The sequence below is a fragment of the Sinocyclocheilus grahami genome, unplaced genomic scaffold (assembly GCF_001515645.1).
Source record: "Sinocyclocheilus grahami isolate Dianchi unplaced genomic scaffold, SAMN03320097.WGS_v1.1 scaffold432.1, whole genome shotgun sequence".
In the NCBI taxonomy this organism is placed as follows: Eukaryota; Metazoa; Chordata; class Actinopteri; order Cypriniformes; family Cyprinidae; genus Sinocyclocheilus; species Sinocyclocheilus grahami.
The window spans coordinates 245,579-258,124 of NW_015505611.1; the positions used below are offsets into that span (position 1 = coordinate 245,579).

The 12,546-nt window shown below is 36.1% G+C and overlaps 1 protein-coding gene across 1 annotated transcript in view; it reads right to left on the reverse strand.

The window, feature by feature from the left end:
- trappc9 (trafficking protein particle complex subunit 9) overlaps window positions 1–12,546 on the reverse strand; it is a 266,928-nt gene that overhangs the window by 93,383 nt on the left and 160,999 nt on the right. The window contains exon 19 of the mRNA XM_016233477.1: window positions 6,198–6,308. Within this exon, the coding sequence (XP_016088963.1) occupies window positions 6,198–6,308 (111 nt within the window). The remainder of the gene's footprint in view (window positions 1–6,197; window positions 6,309–12,546) is intronic.

A 12,546-nucleotide genomic window follows, 5' to 3' on the forward strand; every position in this document is an offset into this window, starting at 1 on the left:
TTACTCTGCGCTGCGCAAAACTCCGCATTTGAACAGTCAATAGCAAATACTTAAACTAATAACAAAACATACTTACAGTCGCTGATTCAGAAGCGCCAGATTGTTGCACAAATTCGAACATCTGGGTTGTGCTGTTCTGTTGTAAATAAATCTTAACCAATGATTCCTAACTGCATCTACTTCCGGAAGGCCAAATAAAGTGCTTTTGCTTTCGCACTGAAACACACAGCATCTCCCTGACATGGCTGCTTCAACACTACTGCTGTTCCTGAAACCACGCCTTCTTTCTTTGCATGCACATTTGGGCATTATGCTAATATTTCCACATAGTGACGTAGACATGTGGGGGCGTGTTAGAACGAGGCGTTTTAGGTAGACGTGGTTGACTCTTAACTTTTATAAAGAATATCTCTTTGGATTTGAGACTTTAGTCTTTGCAACTTTACAGATCTTCTTTATGCACCAAGAGCTTGTAACAGTCCAAAGAGAAAGGAAAACTTGAAATCGCATCATATGACCCCTTTAAGACCCTATATCATTCAGTTAGAAAGATCTGAGGATCTCAATGTGGTTCCATGAGTCAAGGGTGTAGGTCTGCTTTTGACATTGGTGGGGATGTAACAGACCCCCCCCCCCCCCCTTTTTTTTTGCATTTATGATTTCCCTTTGACCGCTGTTTCGAGTCATCTAAAGTCTTTATATATAGCTTATGGTAGCCAACATATTCATAATTCATAAACAGGGTTGTTGTTGTTGTTTTTTAATGTTAGTATGTTTAACAAACAATAATTACACAATTTAGATTTTGTGATTCAGCAACATTACAGCAGCATCAGAGCGCTGGTTGTCTTGATTGACAGATAAACTGCACACTCTTATTTCAGTGTTGTTTTTTATTTTGTGGATATTTCTGCTAACAGTTTACTTCAACATTAAGTTAAAGGTGTAGACTGTAAACATGTTCATCAAAAAAATGTAAAAAAAATAAACATATAAAATAAAATCTTGGAACATCATTGTTTACATTAACTTCATACTGTTTTCATTTAAAGTCTCTGAAGCTAAAACACACTCATGCTTTTTATTAAAGATGAGAACACTAAATTCTAAGAAGTTTCTCAGATCATAATCCAACATCTAATATTAGATCAAATCTAATTAAAACTAATACCTTAAGAAGGTAAGTGAACAAATAACATATTAATTTACTTATTTAATAAATAAAGATCTAAAGATAAATATCTAGAGATCACAAAAATTATTTGGTGAGAGAGATGTAAGTATTGTACTATACTACAGAATGCTTTCTTATAATATTACTTTACAGAACATAATCTGAAATATAATTAGGACTATTAGTTTTATTTCTCATTTCTCATTAAATCTTGGTTATTGCTTCTCCCTGCCTTGAGGACAACTTACATTAAAAAATGGCAAATCATATCCTACTCTCTTCAAACCTTCAGATAAATCTGCCCAATTAAAGCTCTCATTAGAGTCAGCTGACTGAACACAGACATGACTTCAACCCGTCTGGCTCAATATGAACTTATCAAAAGTTTATGAACTTTATGACCTGAGTTAGTTATCTGCTCAAATATGCTGGCATATAAAAAATGTGCAGTAAAAATCATGAACAATATTTGGGAATTGGGGGATAAAATAATAATACTTTTGCACATATTGGCAAAACTGACATTTTTTTATTCTTATTTTTTCCAAAACAAAATAAATTAATTAATCTCCCTATATATGCTTGATCTATATTTTGTGTTTGTTTATATTGATGGAAATATGTAGATGGAAAAACTATGAGGTCAAAGGTTGATGGTTTGTCCACTGCTGAAGAGTATAAAATAAAATACAATTTTTGATATTTTTTTTCTAGTGGGTGCAGGACACTATAGTTCATTTATGTAAGTGAGGATAGCAAAATAGAGTAAACTGTGACAAATCATACCCAAAAATTCTTCATACAGTGGACTACCAGTAAAACTGATACAAGATTAATTTGTTCTGACACAGTGTAACTCTGAGTTCTTGTCATATTTTATTACTATTTTCTAAACTATAGCGAATAAACTGTGATAATGTGAGAAATGTTGAAGGTGTCTGAATAAATTTTGGTTTGGCTGTATGTATTTCATAAATGAAGTTAACCAACTAACAATATACACACTCTTTTGGTTTCTGTATACCCAATATTTAAAAAAATTACAAATGCAATAAAAATACTGGTATCGGTACTCGGTATCGGCAAGTACCAAAAATAAAAGTATCGGTATCGGGCGAGTACTGGAAAAAGTGGTATCGGTGCATCCCTAGTTATTATGTTAGTTTTAAAAGCAGAATGGGCCCTTGACCAGTGCAGAAAACACAAAATGCACCAGTAAAGGATTCAAGATCTCACCCGAATCTTAAATACAACAGCACTTCACCCAGAGAAACTCCAGCGTATTCAGCTCTTACAGAAACAATCTCTCTCAAACAGAAAAAAGAGGGCTGAGGAGATCTAAGGCTCAGAGAAATCCATTAGTGAAGGTGAGCCCTCGCACCGCTGGATGCCTCATTGTCCCGCCGGCGGGCCGCGGATGACTGACAGGAATGATTGGTATGCAGCGAGGACAGTGTCGTCCTTTAAAAAAACCTCTCCCTGAAAGCATTCATCATACAGAACGACAGAACGAGGCAGAGGAAAAGACACAGAACCACTACGAGATGAGACATCTCATATTATGAGAAAAGATAGAAAGAATCAGTATGAAGAACTACACAATAACACATAACACACACAGTGCCATTAAAGGGGAGAGACTTGATTTAGTCCTCCACGAGATCGATAACCAGTACACACACACACACACACACACATCGATCAGCATGTAGTCGTTTATATTTCATCCTCCAGAATCAATCGCCCCCGCAGCTTCTGGAACTCTGTAATCTGTTCATCAATTCTTTCTGATTCAGGTATCAGCCAAAGCAGCATGTTTCCCAATCAAGTCATTAATCAGGTGATCCATGGAGGTGATTGGGGGAAGGGGACATCACCCGCAGGGCGTCAGAAGGGCACGTAGACTAAGAAAATGCAGCTCTGCAAGCCAACACAAACCTATGAAGCACTTTATGGCGGCTACATTTCCAACTGGATGGGATTTTTATGCTTTTGGTGGACTGGACAGGGCAGAGAGAAAGGAAAGTGTGCATGTGCACTACAGCAGTGACACAGGGTTCAAAATCAACAGCGAATCAAGAAAATTAACCATCAAAAATATTGGAAAGCACAAGAAAATGCATTTAGCTTTAAAAAAAAAATAACACTACCCTTCGAAAGTTTGCTGTTTTCAGAGTCTTTGATGAATAGAAAGTTCAAAAGAACAGCATTTCTGTCACTTTCGATTTATTCAATTTGTTGCATCCTTGATGTATAAAAGTATTATTTCTTAAAAAAAAATTATAATAATTACTGACCTCCAAATTGGATATATTCATTTAAAAAAATTACTTTTTTAATTTATTAAATTTATATGTGTTCTGAATTCATGATAAATTTACGAGTTTCTACAATTTTTAGTTTATATTTAAAAATCCAATAATGTTGCATGGATAGTGTATATGTACTAAGCCAGAGGGTTTTTAAAAATGTATTTACTTAAAAATTTATTTATGAAGAGTTCAGATGCAAAGGCCTCTAAGTGCCGTTTAAAATTTTCTTCTAAAATTATGATTTTTCTTAGGCTTCTATGTTTATGATCGGTTATTTCACTTTAATGGCAATGAAAAGAACCTATTCATTGCCATTAAAGTGAAAATTACTGAACCTACACATAGAAGCCTGATAAAAATGCTCATTTTAGAAGAAAATTTCAAACGGCATTTAGAGGCTTTTGCATCTGAACTCTTCATATACGTATATACACACACACACACACACACACACACATATATATATATATATATATGTATATATATATATATTGCTCTCCTCTATAGTTCTCAAATTTAATTTAGCATTTTCAATGTCAATTGAATGTCAGTCAATTAATGTCAATAGGCGCGTTTCCATTACCCTTCAAATTGCGCAAATTGAAATTGCGAATTGAAAACCTATGGATTATTCCAGACGCGCCACACACGTTTCTGAAGCGGCTATCTTTGCTGCTTCTGTAGATACATGCATAAGCCTCCTTTGAATAAACATAGACAAAATTCCACCAAAATCCGTTGCCATGACTTATCGCGAGAAGCAAAAGGTTACGTTTTAGTCGCATAACATTGGTTAATGGAAACGCCGTCATTTCGCAATACTTTTTTATTGACATTTATAAAATATTGCCAAAGTTTTGCGCAAATCTGTAATGGAAACGCGCCTAATGACACCAAATAGCATTTGAGTGTCTCCACCAATCACAACATGGCAAGTTTGAATATGCAAATGTGATTTGGGAGCTGCAGCATTGAGAAAAATAAAATAAATAAAATCATACGGGTTCAAAAAGACACACGTAAGCAAATGATGGCTGAATGTTGATTTTTGGGTGAACTATCCCTTTAATAAGGCCCCGTCCACACGAAGATGCGTTTAGCTGTATATGCATACATTTTGTATCGTATAGGCGTTTCGTCCACACGGATCCGGCGTTTTTTTGGAGCGTGAAACCAATATTTTTTTAAACCGAGTCCCAGCGTAGATAAATCCATATCTACCAGCGTTTTCATGTGGACAGCGAATCTGTATATTTTCTGAAACGATGACGACATCAGCCCACGTCTCGCCCCTAGTCAGACACCGCTACGTCACGTAACAGCAACAACAACATGAACAAACACTGAACGATTGTCTTTTTATTAACTAATATTAACACAGATTAATAAATGTATGTTCATTTGTATACCGAGCGCAAGGTTTATGCGCATAGTCCAAGTCTTCTTCTCCGTTTTTAGTGTATCTCTGTGGCAGAATTACAGCGCCAAATGCTGACCTGGCATGTATATTACATCGTTTTGTGTCGGTTTCGTGGTTTCGTGTGGACGCAGATATTTCTTGAGACGAGGGGAAAAAAAAGATTGGATAGGGAAAGCTCTGGCTTCGTGTGGACGTAGCCTAAATGACATGATAACATTTTCTGTTCATAAATTATCAGCTCTCAAAAGAGGAAACAATTAAAAAATTTACAGTCAAATTTTAATCATGATTTTTAATAGATTTTTCTCATCTTAAACACTTAAGTCAGGCGGTGAATAAAACAGTCACATTTGCGTTTTATCCTTCATTCCTCCAAACAAAAGCATGTCATGTGGTGAATCCTGTCTCCTTAAGTTTGCATTTCTCTGCAAATCTTCAAAAAAAGACCCTAAAGGCAATTTCAGAGAGACGCCAAACACTGAACGATTGTCTTTTTATTAACTAATATTAACACAGATTAATAAATGTATGTTCATTTGTATACCGAGCGCAAGGTTTATGCGCATAGTCCAAGTCTTCTTCTCCGTTTTTAGTGTATCTCTGTGGCAGAATTACAGCGCCAAATGCTGACCTGGCATGTATATTACATCGTTTTGTGTCGGTTTCGTGGTTTCGTGTGGACGCAGATATTTCTTGAGACGAGGGGAAAAAAAAGATTTGATAGGGAAAGCTCTGGCTTCGTGTGGACGTAGCCTAAATGACATGATAACATTTTCTGTTCATAAGTTATCAGCTCTCAAAAGAGGAAACAATTAAAAAAAAAAATTTACAGTCAAATTTTAATCATGATTTTTAATAGATTTTTCTCATCTTAAACACTTAAGTCAGGCGGTGAATAAAACAGTCACATTTGCGTTTTATCCTTCATTCCTCCAAACAAAAGCATGTCATGTGGTGAATCCTGTCTCCTTAAGTTTGCATTTCTCTGCAAATCTTCAAAAAAAGACCCTAAAGGCAATTTCAGAGAGACGCATCAAAAACCAGCTGCGACGTATACGCAGACACTGTAAGCGTGTGTGTGTGTGTCTGTCTCTCCGAAGCGCTATGAAAGTCAGAAAGTGTGACCCGCTGCAGCTCTGGTTCATGAGAGTAACTTTCATGAAATGGAGAGCTGTCAGTGGAGGAGAGGGTCAGGTAATGCCGTCTGACAGTCTACTGACTTCAATCAGCCACACAGACGGCGTTACATCACGCCAGTGAAGGAGGAGTCTGTGTGTGTGTGTGTGTGTACCTCTGACACTCGCTGGCGTGCAGCACCAGGTCCTGGTTGTTCTTGGCAGACAGCGTGAGCTCATGTTCGGTCGAGTTGAACACATCCAGCAGTAGATGACATTGACGAGTACTGCAGAAACATGGAGAAAGACAAACCGAGGAAGTATTAATGAAGTACAGAACTCACACTTCATTTAATCATTTAAGTTTGAATGCAATGTCTCTGTCAAAGCAAAATCAAGTAAAATGTGTAAATGTGCACAACTGGACTTTAGAGCGTTGGTTAGGACAAAGAAATCATATTGCACTGGACAAATTGATCCAATTAAACAAGATATTGTGAAATGATTTATAAAAGTCAATTTTTGAAGTTTTTAATGAGCAATATTTAGAATATATAGAATTGTTATTCTATTTGTATTTTTTGTAATTACTTTATTGTAATTATTTGTATTATTATTTTTATGTGAAACACTTATGCAAAAAAAAACATATTTAGTTTATTCAATATACACTACTATTGAAAAGCAAGATTTTTTTATGGAAGAAATAAATGTCTATTCACTGAAAAAAAACTTTACATTTTTTAAATAATATTTTTTTAAATAAAATTTTAAATAAAAACTATTAAAGAATCCTGAAAAAAGAAAATGTATCATGGTTTCCACAATAATATTAAGCAGCACATCTGTTTTTAACATTGATAATAATAATAAATGTATCTTGAGCACCAAATCATCATATTAGAATGATTTCAGAGGATCATGTGACACTTCAAGGAATAGCTTTGCATCACAGGAATAAAATACATTTTAAAATATATTCAAATTGAAAACACTTATTTTAAATTGTAAACAAATAAAATAAAAAAATCAACAATATTTATTTTTTACTGCATTTTTTAAATGTGCCCTTGGTGAGCATGATATTTTGTTATAGTAATGTTTATATAAAAATATCTACAAAATTTGCTTGATTTAAATATTTTTGATATTAATTCTGACATCAGTTTATACTACTGACACAAGCACACAAATAAATGTAAGTACACACACACACAAACAAACACACACAGACACAGACACAGACACACACACACACACACACACAGACAAACACACACACACACACACACACACACACACACACAGACAAACACACACACACACACACTCACACACCAAACCAGATGGGCACAAGAGGTCATGCAGATGTACTTGTCATCTTCTGTCCAAACATTAAAGGTTAGCATCTCTTTCATGTAACAAAAGCTTTGTGTGTGTGTGTTACCTGCATCTTTATTTATGGAAACAAATTCTCAAACCCACCACAGTAATACACACAAATCAAATTCTACCCTGCTTGTATTTCCTCCCCTAAAGTCTACTTATAACATTAGTCATGGTTTCTTGCAGCAAAAACAGTCATAATTTAGTTTTGGTGACTATTTTCTATCTTCATCTTCTCTCGCCATTAGAATCAAATAGTCCATGTGTACCTTTAAGGATTAGTAAAACAAATATTGTGCATCAAATTTCAATAGAGCAAGAAAAGGCCAGTTTACCATGATATGACCTCTTTAAACCCCAGTGAGCAGAGATTTTGAATGATATGATGGCCGCTGTGTGTCAACACACAAGCAGAGCAGTCAAGACATACAGTATCTCTCTCTCTCTCTCATTTCTTACAGTGATCAGTAGGGAATGAATCATCACAAGAGATGCAGCCAACTTTTAAATAGCAGAGAGAAATTGAGAGCGAATGCCAACCAATGCTTACTCAACACCGAGCATCCCTCATTCTCTCGCTCTCCATCTCTCTCTCTCAACTCGTGAGCAGATGCCCAAAGTTTTCCCGCAGCGGAGTCCAATGACGTCACCGCTGGAAATCACTGAGGAACGTTTCAAGTTGAACACATCATGAATTTGACCCCGTTTACTGTCTTAATACACATTCTGGATCTCATTAAAAGAAATAAAAAATGGCTTACATTCATAATCTTTCTTCGCCCATTCCCTTTTGGCTGCTCACTCGAGGTTTCAAGACAATAAGGCGAGATTTTCTGCAAAGCTGCTTCGAAATAGCATGGATTGTGAAAAGTGTTTTACAACTAAGCATGTAATGCACTTACAGTAGAAGTCTGTGGAGAAAAACGCTGTACTATAAATGCAAAAAATAATGTACACACTATTTCGACAGCATAGCCACAAGAAGATTATACCTGTTGACCGAATGCCAAAGAACTGCTCACACTGGCTGTGTAAAGTAATATCCGATGCAGTCATTCCCTATGAATCGAACCCATGACCTTGACTTTACGAGTGCCATCTATTGTTTGAGCTACACGAAAGCAACAATGTACAGAAGTCATCTCAATTATCACCAGTAAAATATGGAGTGCCACAAGGATCTGTCCTAGGTCCTCTGCTATTTTCGATATACATGTTGCCACTTGGTAATATTATTAGGAAATACGGGATTAGTTTCCACTGTTATGCCGATGATACTCAACTATATATCTCAACAAGACCAGATGAAACTTCTAAATTATCTAAGCTAACGGAGTGTGTTAAAAATGTAAAAGAATAGATGACCAATAATTTTCTCCTATTAAATTCAGATAAGACAGAGATATTACTTATTGGACCAAAAGACAGCACGCCGAATCTCGTGGATTACAATTTGCAACTAGACGGATGCACGGTTACCTCCTCTACAGTCAAAAATAATTTAACATATATGCATTTTTATTTATACAGAATTAAAATATATTACCATACAGTGGGGAAAATATTAATTTGATCCCCTGCTGATTTTGTAAGTTTGCCCACTTACAAAGAAATTAAGGGTCTGTAATTTTTATGGTAGGTTTATTTTAACGACAGAATACCAACCAAAAAATCCAGGGAAAAAAACACATTATATAAAGCTTAGAGACTAATTTGCATTTCAGTGAGTGAAATAAGTATTTGATCCCCTACCAACCAGCAAGAATTCTGGCTCCCACAGATTGGTTATGTGCCCATGAGCAACACAGATTAGTTCTGTCACTTTAAGAAGTTAGTCCTAATGTCAGCTTAGGTTAGGTTAGGTTTATAAGACACCTGACCACACAATCTGTATCTTCCATTCCAACCTCTCCCACCACCATAGGCAAGACCAGAAAGCTGTCAAAGGATGTCAGAGACAAGATTGTAGATCTGCACAAGGCTGGAATGGGCTACAAGACCATCAGCAAGAAGCTTGGTTAGAAGGACACAACTGTTGGTGCGATTATTCGGAAATGGAAGAAATACAAAATAACCATCAATCGGCCTCGGTCTGGAGCTCCGTGCAAGATCTCGCCTCCTGGGGTAAGGATGATCATGAGAAAGGTGAGGGATCAGCCCAGAACTACACGGGAGCAGCTTGTTAAAGGATTGATTAGGGTTCAATACAGCTTAAACTCACAGCTCAAAACATGTGCATTAATTCACTTATAATGGAAGTCTATGGAGCGAAGCATTCAGGATGATTTAAAGCAGAAACGTGCAATTGGATATATTAATTATTCATCAGTATTGTTTTTAGCTATTTTTAAGACTTTTTTTTCTCACAAATGAATTTTATCAGATTTTTTTTTTTAGATATAAACTCAGAATTCTGAGAAAAACAACTTTAAATTGTTATATGTACACTCAAAATTGCAAGAAAAAGTCAGGACTCTTGAGTTAATATTTCTCAGTTCTGACTTTATTTCTGAATTTAAGTCAGAATTGTGAGATAAAAGTCGTTATTACCTTTTATATTTTATTATCCCATTATGGAAAGAGATTTATTTCTCTCAGTTTGATTTTCTTTTCCAGAATTGCTAAATATAAACTCAGAATTCTGAGAAAGAAGTCAGAATCATGTGATATAAACTTAGAATTGCGATATGTTAACTCCGAAAAAAAGTCAAAATTTGAGTTTATATTTCTCAATTCTGAATGTATTTACAAATTTAAGTCTGAAACAGGCTTCCATAATTCTTTTTTATCTTGTGGAGGAAATGGGCTTCCAGAATTAATATAGTATTTTTTTGTTAAATTATTACGCATAAAAATAGTAAATATGGCTGTTTATAATTGTTTTTGAGTCATATAATCGTAACATAAATTTATTGTAAATTTCTGTGTATTTAAATGTTAAGTAGTAGTAGCTAAGAAGAATTGATAATAGATGGCAATAATAAATTTATGAAAATCTATTATTGTTGTTTACATTTTTTTGATATTTTGTTATAGTAAATAAATATATTAATGTGATCCTCTCTAAATCCTCTAGGTTTCTTGGCTGTCGTTTGGCAACTCGAAGTTTCAGCTCCCTCCACAGATTTTGTATAGGATGAGGTCTGGAGACTGGCTAGGCCACTCCATGACCTTAATGTGCTTCTTCTTGAGCCACTTCTTTGTTGCCTTGGCGGTATGTTTCGGGTCATTGTCATGCTGGAAGACCCATCCATGACCCATCTTCAGTGTTCTGGCTGAGGGAAGGAGGTTCTCGTCCAAGATTTTACAGTACATGGTCCCATCCATTTGCCCCTCAATGTGGTGAAGTCGTCCAGTACCCTTAGCAGAGAAACAGCCCCAAAGCATAATGTTTCCACCTCCGTGCTTGACTGTAGGGATGGTGTTCTTGGGGTCATAGTCAGCATTTCTCTCCCTCCAAACACAGCGAGTCGAGTTAATGCCAAAGAGCTCAATTTTGGTCTCATCTGACCACAGCACTTTCTCTCAAGCCTTCTCTGAATCATTTAGATGTTCTTTGGCAAACTTTAAACGGGCCTGTACATGTGCCTTCTTGAGCAGGGGGACCTTGCGGACACTGCAGGATTTCAGTCCATTGCGGCGTAGTGTGTTACCAATGGTTTGCTTGGTGACTGTGGTCCCAACTGCCTTAAGATCATTAAAGCACTGGATTTGTGAAAGATAAAATGTCATGAAGACAGTAGCTTTCTTTTATTTGGCATTTGAATGTTTTTTTCCCTCTGGAGGTCCTCGTCTCACTACATCCGCTCACACCACACCAGAGATAAAAGCTTTTTTAAGACAGGTTCTTCTTCATTTAATGGTCTTCCAGTATTATTTGTGTGTTAAGTGTGTCTAAAAGCAATGGCGAAGCGTGTGTTGTGGGCGTGTGTTAATGGTTTCTGAGTTTAGTAATTAAACTGTTGCTTTTTACAACATCCTGTTGAATTCACTTGGTCAAACACACACACACACACACGCTGTACATTTGTCCACACATAAGAGGTGTGGGTGGGAATTAGACACACAGACATTAGTCACAGACCGCTTCACGTGTTAGGAAAGCATCTTCCCGCATCTTTAAGAAGCTTTAAAGAGAAATAATCCAGGCAGACCAATGAGTATTAATCAGATCTGTGGTGGGGAACAGACCTCTACTCTGCCTGCATTATTCAGAGCAGACGATGGGCCATTTGTCTGGACCCACCGCCCAGAAATGTCTAGAAGATTTTCATCTCGGGAACATTATTTCATCTCCTCAGTGGTAGTGAGCTGAAGAACTGCACTGCGCTCGAGTGGATCCTTCAAGAGGCTGTGTACATTAGCGTGTCTGAGAGTGTACGTGTGTAAACACTTCCCGTTTCTATCAAGCCTGTACTGAATATATAATGTGTAATAGAAGGAATTCTATAGCAGGAATTGATAATGCCTTATAAAACACACTGAATTTCATGAAATGTTTTCATAAACAATTAGCACATGAACACACACACACCTGGAGCAGTGGGGGGTTCGGTGCCTTGCTCAAGGGTCTCACCTCAGTCGTGGTATTGATGGTGGAAGAGAGCACTGGTTATTCACTGCCCCCACCGACAATTCCTGGTGGACCTGAGACTCGAACCCACAACCTTCGGGTTACAAGTCCGATATGTCTATCCATCCGACTGCCCCGTAACATACAGTATATGTTGACTTAAAATTGACTTAAATGACTTAAAATTCTTAAAAATTAAATTTTTTAAATAATTTTTTTTTATTATTATTGAATAAAAATAGTAATATAATTAAAAATATTGTCTTTTAATAAATTACTATATATACACCAATAAAAATAGAATAATTATATAATAATCAAATAATCAACAATATTGCATTAAAATGTTAATAATTATTATTATTAGTAGTAGTAGTAGTATTATTGTATTAATCATTTAAAGGTATTGTTGTATATAATAATGTATAGAAATCAAGATTATAACAAACACATGCACACGCACATGCACACACACACACACACACACACACACACACACACACACACACATATATACAGTATATATATATATATTAGGGGTGTAATGATTAACTGCGCGCCGGGTG